Raw genomic sequence first — 19,648 nt, 5'->3', positions numbered from 1 at the left:
TCTCTTCAGTGTGTTTCTGCCCCCACAATTTCAGGGCTTGCGAAAGTTTTGAGATCTTTCCAGCCCTGGGAGGCTGTTCCCCTTTCTGAAGATGTGACTCCTCCTCATTAGCAGGTACATTAGGACTTTTCCTGCTGATCATGTACACAAGAACCTCGTGCCCTTTCTTGGCTAAAATGTCATGGGAGGCTCAGCGACTCTGCTGCGTCACTCTTTGCAGCACGGTTGCCATATGCAGCAATTGGCCTGGTGATTAGGTGGGCACAGCCTGCTCCAGGGAATGGCATCATGAGAAGCACCGCGTGTGCCTGTCAAGGAGGACGTTTGGGGTCTTTGTCTGGGCTGGCTGAAGATAGTTATTAAAGAGGCCTTGCAGCCTGCATTAATTAATTCTGACAGTAGGCTGGCATAGGGCAGTGATTCAGTAAACTCTCTGCTGGTAAAATGAATATTGCTTGTACTGTGATTTGTTGCTGCACCTTTGCTTCTTGTTGATCTGTGGATTTACCTTACTAGTCAAATGCTTCTCCCATGGTTAGTGGAAGAGGCTCCAGTGCCAGTTTTCCCCTTACGCAGTTTCCTTAGAGCACTGCAGCATGTTAAAAAGGACAGACTGGCTCCCCAGTCTGAAGAGGTTTTCTTGGTATTTCAGGGAGTGTTGCAACTTTATGCCCTCTCTTCTGAGTCTCCCTAATGTGCGTGCTGTGGAGTGGAAGTTGGCCTTTTTAGAGGAGGGGAAACTATGTTGGAGCAGTGCTGACGTCTACAGGTAATTGTGGGAAACAGGTCCTGAGGGCTGGGCTAGGCTTTTGTAGAGATGCTGGCTCCCGATGCCGGAGGAGGAAAAATGTGAGGTGGTGGTTCTCTGTTTTTTGGGTATTCTTCTAAGCAATACAGTTCACAATTGGGGCAACAGGCCTAGGATTGATGATTCCCCATAAAATGGGAATGCTGTCAAGCAAAGCACAGCTAAATGATCTCTTGTATATGTGTTTGGTCCAAATTCTGCTCTCCCTTGGGTCATGCCAGCCTGTCAGTATTCAAGTCCCTGGCCCTTTGCTAGAGTTGTCGTACTCTCCAAGCTGTAGCACAACCCACAATGCTAAGGGAGCACTTCTGGAGTGCCAGCCCTTGACCACGTAGTGTATAAAATCAGAATCTTGCTTTCATAGGTTTTGTTAATGAAAAGTCCTCATTTGAAAGAGCAGAGGGGTAAAGATCTAAAAAACAGGAATGGCAGAGCCCCAAAGACAGCGCCTGTTTTCAGCCTGTGAATTGTGAAGGATCATGGTGGATCAAGCGTAGCATAAACTGAAGAGTGTGGTTGGACAGCAGTGACATATGTTCACTCAGCTTTTGCTTTTTTTCTTTTTTTTTTTTCTTTCTTTTCAGTTTGACTTTCAGAGGACCCCATGTCTTGGAGTCCCACCTGAGATGGCATAAGACCTGTCTGCCTCTTATGTTAACTGTAAATCTCTAGATGGCTGAAAATTGAAGCAACAGCTTGAAAAAGAAATGAGCAAATATTCACTTCAGCTACCATGGGGAGCGCTGAACATGAATTCACGTCACATGTTGTAAAATAAAGTGGAAAGGGAATGGCTCATTATTGCACATCATTTGTTCTTAATAACTCCATACGAAATTAATAAACCTTAAAACCCCAGGTTTTAGAAGTTGTTCAAGATAAGAGTCAAATAATAGGGAAGGGGAAATAGGAAGGGTAAAGCATTAAGGCTTCAATGCCTTTTGTTTAACGAATGATCTAAGCAGCATCTTCATAGTTTCGATGGTCTCGTGTCCTTAGCTGCACATTAAGCTTCAGCACTATTGGTTAATTATGTTGAACACATAGGAGTTCTTTCTCTGACAGCGTTGAGCATGTTGAGGCAAGTGTGCTTTTATGGGATTGATTTTTCCCGTCATCTCTGTGACTACTAGCATTGGTGGAGGGGAATTGCTTCCTTGCCAGGAAACACCAGCCTTTTTCACAGAAACAATTTCTGCTTAAAAGTTGAGGTTGCCGGTTGTGCAGCTCCAAGGGTCTCCAAGGTTTTCAACTGAGATAAAATGAGAGGGGGGGACAGACATGATCTTTGTGCGGAGCAAGCTTAAATTCAGATTATTTAGGAGTAATTCAGACATGGAGTGGGATATCCAGTGGCTGCAGCTCTGTAGGAACTAACTTCTTGTGGAGCAGGAGCAGCAAGATCCCAGAAGTGCTTTGTCCTCCATTCTCTCTGCCCTCTCTTTAGAGTAGCAAGAGGGTCTGCTTCATTTGAGAATGAACAACAGAAAGACACATTCTCTCAAGAGACACAAAGGTGTTAGTAGGAGTGTCTTCCAGATCTTATTCCAGAAGATGGATTACACCTGCAAGGTAGGCAACTGCTATGCACCTTGTCTTGTCTTGGCTGCGCTCCTCAGTGATGGAGGTACAGAGTCACCTCCTTACTGATACCACTGTAGCATTGTGTTGCTTGAGGTACATTTTCTGCTTCCTTACAAACTCATGATGATAATTTTATTATGGTTACCATCATGAGTTTTTCTCCAGAAACTCCTGAAAAAAGTAGTGCATTGTTTCAAAGTATTCACAAGGGGTTAAGCCCCTCTGTGCTCCCTATAGTGTGTGCTTTCTCTGAACATGCAGAGCCTCTGCATTAGAAGAATTTGCATGTAGTGATACTATGTGCTATGGCTGTCAACAGAAATGCGAAGGCTGGTGTGCATCTATCCCCCAGTGCTCTAATGAGCAGCACCACATCTACTCAAACTTCTGTTTATAAAGAGATTGTTCCAAGCACTCACCCTTAATGAAAGGTCTGAATACAAAGCAGACAGATGAGGCGAAAAAGGAGAATATTGGTAAATATATACGCTTTGAAATCCCCAAAGGAAACCTCATTTCAGTGAGCTTAAATACATTTCAAAGTGGCAGACTAAACAAAATGCTTGAAGAAGGTAACTCTGAAAAATTAAACTTTATTTTCTTCTTTAGAAATGCTGTTGGCTGTGAATAGGGTCACTGCCTTTGTTGGAGGTAGGCGAATCATCTATAATGAAAGACATAGTCATTGAATTTTACTTCTTTTCTGCTTTTGATCTATTCACAAGCTCATCATGAGATTTATTTGTTGTTCAAAAATCTCCCCGCATTTCTACTCAATAATGTTCCCGCATGAATAGCTGTCAAATAGCCGGTACTGCTTGATGTCTGGACTCCAGCTTTGGGCCGTACTGGCTAGTTGCCTGGGTTACCTGTGTTATAGCTATCTGTTTCTTGTACTGGAGCATTCCTGATACTACTCAACAGACTGTGGATTTTGAATAATTCAGTCAAATGTGAAACGCTGGCTGTTTTTTTGGTGACTATTGATATCTCCGAGACTGAGAAATAAACAACTATTCACAAATTTATTTGAATGAAGAAAGAAAGCCCTAACAGAGTTACCGAGATCTCTGAATCAACATTTGCTTGCAATTTGAGCAGCTTTTACAGGGGGAAAGAAAACAACTTTACTTCATTAATGCTTAGGATTAATTTCTAACAGTAGGTTTTTTAAAGTCTTTCAGTTGTATGTAACTGTCTCCTTACGAGATAATTACAACTATATCAGAGATTTAATCTCTAGGTGAAGAATTTTAGAACTAAAATATCAAACGTCTCCTTCTCTTCTAAAGAAAAAGAAATTAATCTTTGCATATTGTGAACATATCGCACCAATCTGAATTAAGAATGGTCCATTCAAATATCCTTTGAAATAATAAATCCAGTAGAAAGCATGAAAAGATGTTTTCCTACCGATATTTATTTGGCACTGGTCTTGCAAGTGTTTACACATAATAGTTGTATTGTTTTCATTGCAACTAGTTTTATATCTATATATGAAGTGAGTGTGCTACTATGCGTCAGCTTGGGGCTGTAGCCCCATCCCGTTAGCAGTTCCTGTAGTGGTGAATATTCCTGTCCGTGTGCTAGGATTGCACTCGTGCAGTTACTCAGACTCTTCTTCTTCCCCCTTGCAAGGGAGTGCAAGTGGGTCAGCTCTTAACATGGTTGGTGTTCTCAGGACTCATCCTGACAACGTCTTTACAGGGTACTTCAGAGAACAGATAAAATCTCATGTTATACATCATGCTGAAAATTGCCAAGTGAACACAAATATCGGTCTCTAAGCTATACCAGAAGAAAACTAAGTGAAGTGAAATGGCTTGAAAGGCCTTTTTTATGGACAAGTCAGATTTTGAAGTACTGACTCCATGATATTAGCACCCAACACCCTGCACAAACTGTTTGCATGGGTCCCAGGAGGGTAATTCCCAAACACAAAATGATGTGAGGTAAGGAGTGATTTTTCAAAGCCTTAGAAATCAGTCAGATGAGGAGAGTTGAGGTTATCAGAGCATTTTCCTGCCTTTGAAAATTTTTAAACACCCTTGAATAACTTTTTTTTTTTTTACTAGCTGCTGTAGCTGTCACTGATTTTTTTTTTTCTTTTTTTTTTTTTTTTCTTTCTTTTTCTTTTTCTTTTGGTAGTCCAGTTTGTAATGCAGGACAGTGCCTGAACATGAAGAACAGATGTTGTGTTTACCCTGGAGAACAGGCTTGGAGTTTTCCAGGGCTTGATCTGTTCTGTATCTTTCCTGTCAGTAGTAGGACAGCTGACCTGACTCTTACAATTGCACGTATATTGGGCCACACCAGCTATCTTGTCTCTGACACCAGCAAATTGCAGACATCTGGAGGACAGTTAGGTCTAAAGCCGTATGGTAGTGGTGTTTTCCTAGTATTCTGCTTTGGTTGCCAATGACTTTTGATTCAGGGACTCTGAAGGAAGAGATCTGCTATGTCAGTAATTAATAGCCCTTGGTAGGATTTTTCTGCATGGATCTGTTTAATTGTTTTTGAACCTCTGTAGGCAATGTTTCATGAGCATGGCTGTCAATTGTCTTTCATATACTTCAGTTAAATAAAATAATTAAAATCATATCCTATTATCCTAATCTTGATCATTACACTGATGTCTCTTGGCTTAAAAATTATTTTTAATCCTTCATTTGGCACTTTGATTCTTCATCTTACTTGTCTGATTTGGGTAATGGAGTGGCATTTTAGTGGAAAGCTGTTCAAGAACTACAGAATTTATACAACGTGGAAAGACACCTTTGCTGCTTCAGAAGCCTACCTATAGGTTGTAGCAAAGCCACACTTCACCCCAAGGTTGAGGTGGAATTGGAGGTCAAGGGAGACGACAGGACATTGCTGTAGCCTGTAGAGGAGCCACATGGCTGGGCTGGGGAATAATCTGAAGATGGGCCCAAGATCTCAAATCAGCATGGGAGCCTGCATGCCCCTATTTGTGCTTGCGTTCACCAGCCTACACATACGGTAATAATCAGTTATTTACCTTCAGGTGAGGCTTTAAAAAATTTATTTGTCTTGACAGCCATTTCTTCATTCAGTCGTTCCCACTCCAGTGCAGTTATAATGTACATAATACAGAGTACCACAGTTAGTATAGTTTACCATACAAAGAGAGGCATACAGCAGGTATTTATGCATCTGGTGTATAAAAAGTGTCTCTAGATAGTTAATATTTAGCCTCCTTATCAGCGTGGCTCGATGTTTGTAAGACTTGAGAGCACAGCTTACCAAAGCCTGTGGAGTCTCGCAGTGCACCGAGCCGCCCCTGCCTGTCTGTGCGTGGGAGGGTGGGGGAGTCGTGTGTTGCTGACTGATGATCTGAAGATGGCAGCATTGGGTGAGCTATCTCATTTTCTTAGCTGAGCAAAGCTTTCTTAAATATAGAAACTCTTGAATATGGTAAATTTATCAAAAAATCAGCTTTTCATTTGAAGGGCTTTTCTTAATGCTGTAGCTTAATACCACAAGTTAGTAGTAGGCAGACATGTTTTATCATCTGGTCATTTTGTATGTATTTGATTTGAGTTAGTTATACTGAGAGTGCACATCTTATCAATACTGAAGATAGGCTCTCATCAGCAAGCATTGGTTCATAAATATGGCTCCTTTTTATAGTAATAATTTTTCAAATTAAGTAAAGAAGATCCCTCTTTGTGTGCTGTCTATCCATCAAGGAGGAAGTGAAGTCAAGGTCTCCCTCTGCCTTGTGAACACCCTACCTCTGCGCAGCAGAGATTGCTGTGTCCTGTGCTGGTGTTAGCTCTCTGCCTTCTGCCCCTTCCTTCCCCGTGAGTGCACATCCTCAAGGAACCAGAGAGCCTTTCTCTTCCTTCCCTCCACTGGCCTTGTAGATTGTTGAGTGGGCATTCTCCTGGCAGCAGCATGACATCGGTTTGGTCCCCCTCAGCATGGGGAAGGTTTACAGTAAAAGTGTCCCACGTACAGGGACGCAATCGTGGCTGCTCTTACAGATCTGTAACAGACAAACACCAGACCACCACCCTATTTAGCTGTTGTTGGTTTTAAGGATGAAGATTACCGTGATCACCATGTTTTTTCAGGAGCCCAGTCCTGCTATGTATCTGTCAGGATGTTTGTGTTCAGAGCAGAAGAACTGCTACCAGATGGATTCTTTTAGAAGAGCTGAGGGAAGGGGGCAAATTCAAAGATGTTAATGGGATTTAAGTGTGAAGCTGAGTGGTTCGTTGCTGACCGCGGCAGCAGGGACAGAACCAGGAATGTAGCCCCCTGAAGGATTTTCTGGCAAAATATTTAGGCAGGGAAGCTAAGTTTGTACTTTCCTTGACGGTAGGTGTCTCAGCTTCACTCAACTCCTGCAGTGATGCCTTTGTTATTTGGTGTATCTGACTGCTTGTTCCTGAGTTGTCTGTTTTGGAAACCAGTTGTCTTGGCCTTCCCCTAAGTGGTGACATCAGTTCATTGCATCTAATGAAAAATTTTATGCCAGCTGGGTTTGTCCGAGTCAATAGCAAAGTCAGAGGTGGAACTTTGATTTTTTTTGTTTGACAGCGTTATGCTTCCACCTCCTCTTGTGCATATCTGTGCCTTTGACTGCTGTGATGGAATTAGGCTCAAGACATTTGAAGTCACTGCAACCTTTCCTTCTTCCCAGCTGACTTAGCAGGTTTAGATCACACACAGGGCTCATGTTTTTATTCTTTTTTATTACACCCTTCTACATAGTGCCATGCTGCATGAATCACTACCTCTACAGGAACTTTTATGAGAGGCAGAGTAATGAATCATATCTCAATTTCTAAACATTTGTTGAACTTAAAAGAGCTGTTAATTTCTGCTCTTTTGCATTTAGTATGATACTCAGCCTGGAAGAGCAGGGGTTTAAGGAGGAAATGGATGAAAAAAAATTGTGTTAGGATCCACGGAAAAACTCTAGATTTAGTACCAAGTACTGTGTTGTTTCTTACCATAAAGTCTCATTTCCTGCAAAGGCATTTAAATCTGTTAGGTTCAGTGGAGTTATGTCCCTTTGCACAGAAACTGAAATTGGCAGATAATGTAATAAACACATACACATATGTAAGGGTGTGTGTATATATGCATGCAATGTTTTTGTATAAGTTAGAAATCAGCTTCTTAAAACCTTCATATGTAGAAATAGTTACTAGCTTAATCTGATCTGTTTGATCTAACATAAAAAAGCAATCTTGAGATGTTGCAATAAATCCAAACTAAAATGCAGTACCACAGGAGCAGAAGCGACTGTCATCTTTTGCATTTAGTGGACGGTGGGCTGGCTATCCTTGCTTCTCACAGTCTTCCTACAGTGACGTTAGATACAGTACTGTTATGCTGATTTAGCACATCTTTCACAGCTTCTCGTCAGTTCTACAGCTCAGATATGTTACCTGTTTGAATGTAGACCTAAAGAACAGTTGTAGTGGATTGGTCAAGTGAACTCATTTGACTGACTAATTTTCTTTCTGTAATTTAAGTAGCCAAGTGGCATATTGGTTGTTCATTCATGACAGAGTAAAATCTAGTGAAGACTACGGCCATGAATCAGGAAGGCTCTTAAGCACATACATGTAAGTAAGTTCGTTCTAACTCAAGACAGCACTTAAATACGTGCCAGACTTTAAAGTGGTATCAGCTTGAGTTTACAGCTGAGTGCTCTGAACTAAATCTTCAGAGATCATCAGAAGTTCCTAGACAGGCAGAACAACTATCTTGTAGGACTTTATTTTAAGGCACCTCATTTCTTTCAGAGAGTTTCAGAAATCTCTGCAGGTTACTATCAGTGCCTTTGACACCTAAATCATGTCAGTTGTCTGTTCCTAACTGGCCATTCCTGTGAACTACTTCGGTGCCCAGAAAAAAGGCAGAATATCACATTTTTGTGCGAAGCTCCCTTACTACAGAACGTGACATTTAAAGTACTTAGCAGTAATAACATACTTTATCTGAATTTATATTAAAGACATGAAATTTTGAAGAAGTGGGGCAATCAAGTGAATATGGTACTGATTGTCATTGCTGAAGTGCCTGTTTGCAACTACATGATATCTCTATCATGATATGTATCTCTATATTTGTATATTTTACAGTGCTATTTTTTTACAATTGAATTTGGCCTTTGCAAGCAAGAAGGACAACTACGTGCTTACGGGGCAGGACTTCTGTCTTCTATTGGTGAATTAAAGGTATGTGCCCTTGAAGCAAAATCAACTTTCTTTTAATCTTAACAAAATCATAGTTGGATGTAAATATTTTCACTTTCAAATAACAGTTAAAGTTCTCAAGACAAAAAGCTTATTTTAAAAATGTGATATTGACCTAAAAGCTTTGTTTGAAATATCAGCTGGCACTTGAAGCACGAAATAGATTTGTAAAGACTGAAGTGCCAAAGCAACTGTAAACTACAAAACTTATTTCTGTTTGAACTGGCATTTCTTGTGAAAGGAGGTTCATAGGTTGCACAGGTAAGGCTGCCTTGGGGTCCGCAAGCTTTGTTTAGGAAAAAAGTGTATATTTTTAATACACAGAAAAAAGTGTTTTGAAATCAGACGTGATTCTGTTACAAGTAATCCAATGCATTTCAATGGATTCGTGATTGGTATTAAAAGAACAATGTTTACTAAGGTCCTGATTCAGTAGATTAATCATATTTAAAATTAATAAATGAATATAAACTCATGCTAGACTTGGAGTACATGCCTACGTGACAGTACATAGAGCCCTATTCTTATAAAGGTGAAAGTGTTTAACCTTGCACGGTGTGAGTAGCTGTAGTGGATCATTTGTTGCCTCTTTTTAAGCCTAGAAAACACAAGGAACAAAGAAAAGGTATTTTTTCACAAGTGTAGTATTTTGGGACGTATAATACATCTCTGTTGGCAGGATGGGAGGGAAGGGAAAGGAGAGGGAGGAGTACTATGTTCTGGGACCCGAACGAACTCTTAGTGGCTTTTAAGGTAAACATTTGGTTTTAGAAAGCATATACAGAACAGGGTTTACAAGCTGTTTGCAATATATCTGCTGTTTATTTGTGTTTAAACATCTTCCCACCCTCCTGGGATGACTTTCAGTGAACTACCTGGCAATTTAATAGAAGTGTCTCAGTCTCTTTTTAGTGTTTGTTTCACCTGTAACTGAGAGTGTTCATGGTGAAGCTCATTAGTCAAATTGCTATTCTTTCATCAGTGGAAAACAGGTCAAGGAAAATTACTTCCTCTAATATTTCTTCTTTGATTGCATTACAGCTGCTCTAGTTCAGTGCATACTTCAGCCACAGAAGCATTCCGTATCAGCCTGGCAATATTTTGTACCCACAGTGCAAAGGTGGTTACAGGCAAAGAGATGAACGTGTCCCACTTGTTTTCCTCTGGCCCAACAACAGTCAGCGCTGAGCCCCAAACTCTGTGCTGAATTCTGCAGAGAATCAGGCCTTTTATTTAAACTAACAGTTATGGTCATTAGGTGATAACCCTGAAAATACCCATCACATCATTTACAAAATCTAAGGGCATAAAAGTGAGGAAAGGAGTAGTCAAGAACATAATAAATCTTATACCATCAGTGTCATAAACAAACACATTATTCTTGTCAAGTGTGCATATTTTGTTACCACACATTTGTGATCCCAAATCTGTGTTCTTCACTCAGCGATAATCTCAGAGTATAAATGCAAAGAATAATCCTGTTGAAAAGCAACAGTCAAAATTAAATAATGGACACATTAATGGACTATATTGATCTGCTTTAAAGGTACAGCCGTATATCATAATAATTTTGCCATAAGTCAATAATATGATACACTTTTCTATTACACTACATATATATTTCATAGATGTGAAGCCAGAAGGGACTATTATATCATCTGGTTTGACCTCTTGTGTATCATAAGCTATTAAATTTCACCAGATCTTCCATATACTAAGCATAGGGGCTTAAGTTAGACATCTCAGTTATTGAGAGACTAAGCACTTGCGTGCAACAGGCACGGAACAGCACCGTACCACAAACAGCTATAGTCTCTGTGAAGGAACTAATAAAATGAAAAATGTCTGGGAAGTCTTTGTGGGACTGTGCTTCAGGGTAGAAAAGAAGGTAAAAGGTAAGGAACAAAATGCAAAAAACTACGAAGCATTCTGCTAATCTGACCATGGGAGAAGCTGTTTCTAGACCAGAAACCTGGCAGTGAGTGTGCTTCTTGTCAACAGGATACATCAGGCAGGTTCTTAGGGAAGAGAATGTCTGGGTACCCGTGATGTTGCAGCACAGCCTTGCATCAGGCCGTTGCCAGTCTCTGATGTTTCCTGGGAATGAAACCTCCCTTCCCCTCCTTCCCTCCCTCTGCCCTTATCTCCTAGCACCCATTGGGAGGGAAAATTTCTTCCTTGACCTGAAGGTATGTGAAAGATAATGTTAATATAATAGACTGTAGTTGTGATCCTGATGATATCAATATCCTGATTGTAACTGAAATGCTAATGGATGACAGCAGTTGCTCTGAAAATGGTGAGAACAATACCGGCTCTTTCTGTGGTGACTGGGGATGAATAGGAGACTTGGATTGCATGGCCATGAAGTCTGGCCCTCATGTGTGCAACCCCAGTACTTCTCATAGGAGTCAGAGTGAAGAAGTCCTTTCAGAAATAACTACTGCCATGCTTAAGACTTTAGCAATTGTGGGCCCATTGTCTCTTCTATGAAGAACTTCAATTACTTATTCATCCTTGTCACTTGGAAGGTAGATTTTGTTTCTGTGGTGAATTTTGCTACCTTGACTTTACAGGCGTTTGATATTAATATGTTTTTGTTGGCAAGAAGAAAAGCTTTTCTCCAGCTGCCCTCTTTATCAGCTCTCTTTTTAATGCAAAAGTATTCACAGGAAACAAAATGGTGGGCAATTTTATGTATAATTTCTAGAAATAGATGAGTCGCACTATTTGCAGGAAGGAAGTAGCCAGCAGTATTTGGGCCTTTCGGACGAGTGAATGGCTTGTTCAGTCATCCCGGTTTCCATATTACACTGCTCCACTCTGCAAATCTGGTCAACAGCTTTAGCAACAAAGAACTATAAAAGCTAAAGAAATGTGGGCACCAGCCTATCAATATGAGATTCCCTTCAAGTTTTTTTTCCCCACTCAGTATTTAGACTTCAAATTTTGGATACTGAAAAATGCAGCCCTCGATGTGCATGCTATGGAAGCATCAAGCAAAAAAATTTTAAAAGCACAACAAAATAAGGAGAAAGAGAAGATTAAAAATGAAGCCTGGGGGCAACGAGTAATACAGTAAGTAGTTATAAAATGTTCTGTGTAATATAGTCAGGTTAACTCTAGCTAACGCTATTACACAGTATATATTTGGGGCTTAGAGATAAGGCAGAAATAATGTGCATTTCAATTATTAAAACTGTTTCTAAAAGGCAGTCCAAATGTCTTCGAAGCTTTAATCCATTTACTTTGTATGACGCTCTCTTGAACTCTTTCATTAAAGCAGTCTCCTGTCAACTGCAGTTGGCTGTAGGTCAAGTCTTATATCCCTGTTATATGCTTCTATATTTAACAGAGAGGTAGACTTCAAATCTTTCTGCATAGATTTTTAAAGTCAAATAGAATACCCAGCCATATTTTGTTTTAAGGATAATTTAAGTTAAGAAGAGGCAGCATTAGCCCTTATAACCAAAAAGATACAAGTACAAGTTTTGGGTCTGTTTTCTGAAGGGGATGAAGATGGAGAAAGCAACTCCTGGATCCCAGATGCTCATTTTAGTGCTCTTTTTAAATAGAGAGTATTTTCCTTATTTGTCTCAACAATATATAAAATTATACTGATAAAATAAAAAAATTCTGGTAAAATCAGGACACTGTCAGATTTGCAAGCTATGCTGTAGATAAGCAGAAAAACATTTAATAGCTGGTTTTCCAAGACTCTGTGTTCTCCCCCGGAATAACAAGGTGATAAAATCAGTACTGGGACACAGACAGCTTCTCACGTGTGTTCTTATTCTGCCCTCCTGTACTCCTCAGACAGTGCAGTATTTATAACTCATCTTAAGTTTCCCCCCTTTCTAGTTTAACATTTTTCTTTTTGGATTGTGGGGTTTTTTTGTGAAACTGAAAAGCTCTAAGTTGTATTATTACACTGCATTTTTTATACTCAAAGGAGAAATTACAAGACCAAACTATTTTTTCATGTGTTGGTGATAGTGGTCACTTAGGAAATGATTCACGGTTGCTCAGTGTAAATGCCTGGTGCCATCTGAGATGCCCCAGTATATCTGACCAGCTGTTCAGCTGCCACTCTAGAAACTTGTAAGTCTTCTTTAGGTTCTGTGCTATATCTTCCACCCGTGTACGGATGCATTGGACATCCTAGTACCTAGAGACCTGTGGTTAGGTGCCTCAATCACTCGCTTAATCTTTGATCTAGATCTTAGATCTAGGGAGTAGAGGCATTTTTTTATTATGCTTATTTCCAGTATGGGTAATTGTCTAAATCTTAAGCTGTCTAGTTGTCTGATACTGCTGCTTTTCCTGGGAATCAGTGATGATTCATTTGGAAACTTCACTCCAAACGCTTGTTACTTGAGCTGAAGGAGAATCACCAATAGCTATATTAGCATAAGCAGTACCATTTGTACGAATGGGCTATTAGAGACAGTGCTCACAAATCCACAAGATGGTAGGATGCTCTATTTGACTGAAAGCTGTTTTCCCTATGATTGTTATCCTTGACATCTCATTGGAGGTGGGTAACTGAAGAGGTTTCTGATGGAGAAATCCGTATTGGATTAGTTACTCATTTGAGTTCACCGAAGAACTGAATGGCCAACCAAAACATAAGTGAATAGCATTCATTAAAATAAATAGAGGCCTGAGCTTGAAAGCTTTTGGACTGATAAGGCAAAGTTTTTTGTTGAGATTCTGTGCTTCAAAATGTTGAGAGTGCCAAGGACCAATATTTTAGAGGAGTGTGATGTTTCTGAAAAAAAATCTGGTTCAGCTCTGAGCCAGTGTCCTGACCATGCTAGTTCCCCCTAGACAGTTTATGGTTTGTCTGAAGGTTTGTCTGCAGGCTCAGTTCAGTTGCTGAACCGTGGCATTGCTGGTGTCAGCATATCAACTCAATAGTAGACGTTACAGATGCTAGGCTGCAGAATTTGAAAACACCATTCAGATTTGCAAAGATGTTTCCCATTGCTTTGGTAGCCATGACAATGCCTACTTGATCCAAGAGTTGAAAGACTATGTCCTAGAAGAGAGATAGGTATCCTAGGTGGGAGTTCATCAGAATTTAGGCACTTAATTCCCAAACTGCAATCGTAGGAATAACGGATCAGTTGTCATCTAACGTTGAAGGCATGTCTGTATTCTTTACCCTCTGCTTCCAGGTTGTGTGTTTCCTGATGTCTGCGCATCCTGGTCTCTTCTGAGTTGCTTTGTGAAGCAGCAACTCTGCTCATGCATGAACTAAATGGGGATCCAAAGAATAGGAGTCATTTCACTTAGATAATCTGAGGAGAATAACCAGAAAGGCTTACTCAGAGGACATCCACTGTGATAAAGAATTAGCTTTTGCTTCTCTTTAAACTCTCCCGTTTTATAAAATTAGGGCTCAGTGGTGTTCATGATGTAGGAGCCACAGGCTGAATCCCTTCTTGCCTTTGATGGCTTCAGTCCCAAGGAGTGGGCCCAGCAGAGGCCATTAGTGAGTGGAGGAGACAAGGAGAGGACAACACTGTCACCCTTTCTGTTGAAAACACCACAGTGCAGGAAAGAATCCATAAGCCAGAAGTGGTCACCTCCTGATTTAGTTACTAAGAAAATGTGGTCAGTATCGCAGTCTTGGTTCCCTGCACAGAGCTTCACTCAGTCCACTCAGGGGTTTTAAAACTTTGTGCTTTAGACATTTGAGCCATCAAGTCTCGCCTGGAAGTACAAAGGCACCTTAAGAGGAGATGCTTATATCTATAGTTAACCTCTCGGGGAGCCTATTATAATTCCCAGTCAAGAAAAACAAATTCATTTCGATAGAGGGAGGTAAATGCCTAAATTTACAGGCACTCAACCACATCATGGCTCTGCAAGGGGACAGTGACAACAAGGATATAGACAGGGGCCAAATAAGGTGAGCCTGTTCCCACAGTCCTTTTAGAAGAGGATGCTGGTGAAGATCGGACCATTTTTGATTTTTGTTTTCAAACCTGTTTAACTGATGGCTGGCTAGAAACAGCAAACCTTGTAAGAAGGAAAAGATACATGCACTAAAGTTAATTCCCTGACATTTTAAGATTCCGTGCATTAATTTTTCATGTATTTATTTTTGGAGGGAGAGGAGGTGGGAGGAAGAGGTTCTTGTTCTAGTTTGTGTTTCTTGTTCCAGTCCTGTTATTTGGAGACTGCAGGTTGAGAGCTAGTGTGATATTTTCAGAGCCTTTCACAGGGATTTAGGAATGTGCATAAGCAAGAGCTCAGATAAAAGGTGTGGTGAATACTGTAAGGTTAATACCTTACTCTGCTATAAAGAATGTCCATGCAGAAAGAAAGTAAAGAAATAAGAGGCACCTTCAGACCTCAGGGATCTGCTCCCTCCCTGTCATTTCTCTATGCTTTTCATGCACATCTTTGCTATGGGTAGATATTAGGGGACTAAAGAAGGCTGAAAGTTGACCTAAATATGCTCTCCTTCCTTACCTTGTACTTCTGTACAGAGCACTAAGAATGAAAATACATGTGCTCTGAAAGTTAAGGGAGATCCAAAAGCTAACACAAGTATTCAAGTGGAAAATGTCACAGCGCCCTATTTTCAGTTTTGAAACCTTCGTGTCCTTTCTAGTGGCTTGTGCCAGTCATGTAAAGAGAAAGGCTAATAGAAATCTCTTCTTGGGGTAGCAGCATTTGATGCCTCGTCTGCCCAGTATCTTCTCTGTACTTACCTATGCCCATTTATTTCATTATTTTTTCCTTGCAGTACTATATGGAGTATTATTGCTCAGGTGTACGTGGCAGAAGGGTAATGCATTTCATCAGCACGCAATAAATGGGCATTATTTAATGGGTTTTCAGATACATAGTTTCACTCTTAAACTCACTGTCAGGAAAATACTATATGAGTTTGGCCTGAAAATGTAAAGCATAGCTTATATGAATGGTTTGGTCAAACTCAAATCACCCACCAATAGGATGATCAATTGTGCCAGTTAAGTGACATTTTGGGGACATACATATTTGTAGTTGTATAGATAATTTTTCAGGAATGGTTATTTGATGACTTTCCTGTTTCCAGCTAAAGATTTAGGTCTGTATGCCTACATGGCAGGTGCATTTCTTATCTCCTCTTTATTATTTTAGTAGTTATTTGGGGGAAAAAAATTACTATCATAAAAGAACTTTTTAAAGTAACAAATGATTTATTCTGTTCAAATTGAAAAACAACTGTATGTAAAACAAGAGAGGCTGTCAACTGATGGGAAACATACAGCATGGCGATATAAAAGCTGTATATATGAACAGTTGTATAGATACACAGAAGTATCAAAATACGATTTAACAGCTTCTGTGGTGTATTTTCCAGCATGCTCTCTCTGACAAGGCCAATGTGAAAACATTCGATCCAAAGACAACCTGTTTGCAAGAATGCCTTATCACGACTTTCCAGGAAGCTTACTTTGTTTCAGAAAGTTTTGAAGAAGCCAAAGAAAAGATGAGGTAAATTATTTCCATTGACTCAAAAATCTAATTTTCTCTTTTTGAGCAGGTGAGAAAAGAGAGGTTTTCTTTTTTCTTTCAGGGACTTCGCCAAATCAATCAATCGTCCCTTCTCTGTGTATTTCAATCCATATACGCAAAGCATTGAGATTCTGAAGGATACCAGGAGTATAGAAAATGTCGTCCAGGACCTCCGCAGCGATCTAAACACTGTATGTGATGCTTTAAGCAAAATGAACAGATATTTAGGGATTTGATATGTATGGCACTGTGATTTGCTGTCAGTTGCTTGTTCTGTAGCCAGTCTAGTAACATCACACAATATGGCTAACTTCTCAAACCCATCATTTTTCCCTTTACAGCTTGGCCTGTGGCTTGCATCATTGTGTAGCTCTGTCTAATTGTAATGTGCAGACAAACCAAGGCAATGCTAATTCGTAAATGCGGCATGGAATGTGGCAGAATATAATTATCAATTCCTCAACACGATGTCATGTACAAGTACCCCATTAAAAACTTGCCTGGCAATGATTTTGTTTCCATAAGATGATTCACTGCAATGTATAAGAAATGGTGTTGCTGATTTCATCTAGTCTGAGTTTATTTCTTTATTATCCCTTTACTCCCATAAGAATCCAGAAAAAAAATTATGTGCAACATTTTCATTTTCTTTGTAAGAGAATCTGTATTTCTTTCTATAGTGGTGAAGACAATGTTTTGCCCATATATCTGTAACAGAACTGAGTGTCTCTTGTGACTGAACAATACAATTTATATACCAGTGCTGAGATCAGGAAGGCTGTGTATCAGTACTAAAAGGTCTGTGGGGATGATAGCTTCTAAGAACTCAAAACTGACAAATGTTCAACCTGGCTGGCTAACTGCAACACAATAAAAAAACCCAAACACCTCTGACAATTAATGTAGAATGGTAGTTCTGGTTCACACATGTGTTACCTGTGACAGTCCTGAGCATGCTTCCACTGCGAGGGCTATCTGGGAACAAGAGAGGAAGTGCTTGTGTTAATTCTGGTTTGTTACATGTGAATATAAAGCCCTTCCACATCATTGTGTGCCTTCCGCGTTCCCTTGTCTTTTGAACGTACTCCTCTTGCATTTCATGCCTAATTTGCCTTTCCTCATTATGGCACGTTCAGCCTTGACATGGCCACACATGACTGGGTCTACACTGTATCAGTATCAGCACACACAAAAGGCTGAATGTGGAAGTTATTATTTAATTATAGCCAAGACGATTATCAGTTAGTAGATTACTTGTGGGGTGATTAAATTGTAGAGACACCCAAGATGCCCGGCTTGTACCAGATGGATGCAGGTAATGCCTGAGTTAATAAACTCTAAGTTAGCAAGCGCTGACAGAAGTACAGGCTTTGCCTGGGGAGCACAGTGCAGAAATATTTGAGCCAGCTCTTATCTGTAAGCAATAATTATGCATGTCTTTCCTTTATCTGGGTTATTCTGTTCTCCTATTAGCCAAGATAACGGAGAGTCGACTATACTGTATGAACCCTTCCTAATGGAAACCACATGGCTTATGCAGATCATGTCAGTATGGGTGAAAATGTCATAGCTGGTCTACATATATGGAAAATAGATACCTATTGAAGCTGATCTCCCAGTGAAAGAGTTATGCAGATACTCTTAAGTGTTGCTAGTAATTTCAGCATAAAAAGAGCACCACTTGATAGTACCAGTGTATCCTTAAATAAGAGGCAATCTATAAGGATAATTTTCACAGGGGAATCTGCCACCTCCTCAAAGATAACTATGAGATAACAGAAAATGCTCTTTTTTTCCGGATGGTCCCTGCTGCATTCTAATGCTGCTGTTAATAGGGTGTGGAAAAATCTAGTTTTAGATTTAACTGTGACTGTCATTGCTAGAAATGAAGGGCTGCTGAATTATCCCATGGGGATCAGCATGCTGGAGGAGTTTTTTAACTTAATGATACTAGTGCTGACTGTTAGCTAGCACTTACCACAGAGGAATCGCTGGCAACCTTGGCACGGAAGTTTCTCCCTCTTTCTTTCCATGTAATCTGATGAACCTCTCATAGCCCTTTCTGGAGAAAATGAACTGTACTGAGATTTGCTTTGACTGGTCTGAAAAAAGCATTGTGGAAGGAATAGTAGATCTTACTCAGTTAGAGAACTGACAAAGTATCGTTGCTTGCTTAAGTAGAATAAAGGCGCTATGAGTAACAAAGATCCAAAGCTTACAAAGCTACTGTGGCTTTCCCTTGAATCAGAATTGCGCAGGAAAACTTTAAATAATTACAATATCTGGATTTATTCTTGACTTTTCTGAATAGCTTAGAATAAGAATTCCGCAGCAGTAAAACAATAGAAGCATATCTTTGTTTTGTTTTGTGCTGCTAGCAAGTAAATCTTATTATGGATTAGGGAGAAACCCTTGAAATCCAATAGTCATTTTAGGACTAATGATAGCAAGGAAACTGTCTACAATGAAGATATAATGTCAATGAAACAGAACATTGTCAAAGGATAATGGGCTCCTGCTGCTAGATATATGCTTAATCCAATGATTTTATTTCTATTATACTACATGATTAAAAATAAATTAAATATAATGGGCTAAGGAATAGTAGTGATTTAGAGAGGCAATTCCTCATTGTTCTTACATAGCAAAGCTGTCTCCTTACAGGCTGCAGAGCAAACTGGCTTTGGGCTTCAGCCAGTGAGGAGCCAGGACTGGGAAGGAATGCTTTAAAAAGTGCACTATTGCACTTTTATGAATCAAATAGTTCCAGCTTAGCTGAAATTCTTCTCTGCAGTTTTTATTAGCAAATTAAGATCAGCCATGCAGCAATATCCTTGGATGACAAACTCATTTAGGCATAATGAGGGAATTATTGACAGTTATCAAATTACACTAACGTTTCATTTAAAATAGGCCGTATTTATCTAAGGTGCTTGCTTAGCTATAGTGAGCTGGACTCTGGAAATTGGACTTCTGGCTTAGGCTCATTTATTTCCTGTGTAATTCTCAGCTGATGCTTTATGGGTCTGAGATACATGCACTTGCTTTGCCTGCACGGAGTAAATGGGCCCGAGCTTAATGAATGTAAAGCATTGCAGTGTTTACTACCATGCAAAGTCTGAAATGAAAAACAACACTCTGAGACATGGCAGCAAATACAAATACCAAGTCTCATTTGCAAAACAAGACATGGTTCATGCATTTCATTTCATTTGTTTGGTAGAGGGGATGCAGTGGGGAAAGTGTTAACACAACATACTGCATTTTCCCTCTCTACTCTTCAAGACCTGTTTAGAAGCCCGTTTTTAAGTTCAGCCTTTCAGTACGCATTTCACAAAATAAGGTGTCTTTTCCTTTCTTCTTGTTACGATCTCCTAATGTGGTGGAGAAAATTCCAGAAATTTACTGTGCTGTAATGTGTATTTACTGTTGCGCTGTAATGGATTACAGAAGAAAGTTTCACATCTTTGAAAGGACAGCCTGGCTCAGAGAGCTAAAGCTG

The 19,648-nt window shown here is 39.9% G+C and overlaps 1 protein-coding gene across 1 annotated transcript in view; it reads left to right on the top strand.

Annotated features, from left to right (window-relative positions):
* Positions 1-16,603, top strand: part of TPH2 (tryptophan hydroxylase 2) — a 50,416-nt gene extending 33,813 nt beyond the window's left edge. The window contains exons 9-11 of the mRNA XM_075428450.1: positions 8,515-8,610; positions 15,992-16,125; positions 16,208-16,603. Coding sequence (XP_075284565.1) covers positions 8,515-8,610; positions 15,992-16,125; positions 16,208-16,382 — 405 coding nt within the window. The 3' untranslated portion in view covers positions 16,383-16,603. The remainder of the gene's footprint in view (positions 1-8,514; positions 8,611-15,991; positions 16,126-16,207) is intronic.
* The last annotated feature ends 3,045 nt before the right edge of the window (positions 16,604-19,648 follow it).

Source organism: Opisthocomus hoazin, chromosome 8, assembly GCF_030867145.1.
Source record: "Opisthocomus hoazin isolate bOpiHoa1 chromosome 8, bOpiHoa1.hap1, whole genome shotgun sequence".
In the NCBI taxonomy this organism is placed as follows: domain Eukaryota; kingdom Metazoa; phylum Chordata; class Aves; order Opisthocomiformes; family Opisthocomidae; genus Opisthocomus; species Opisthocomus hoazin.
Note: the sequence above shows the minus strand (reverse complement) of the source record. Positions and strands in the feature narration are given on the sequence as shown.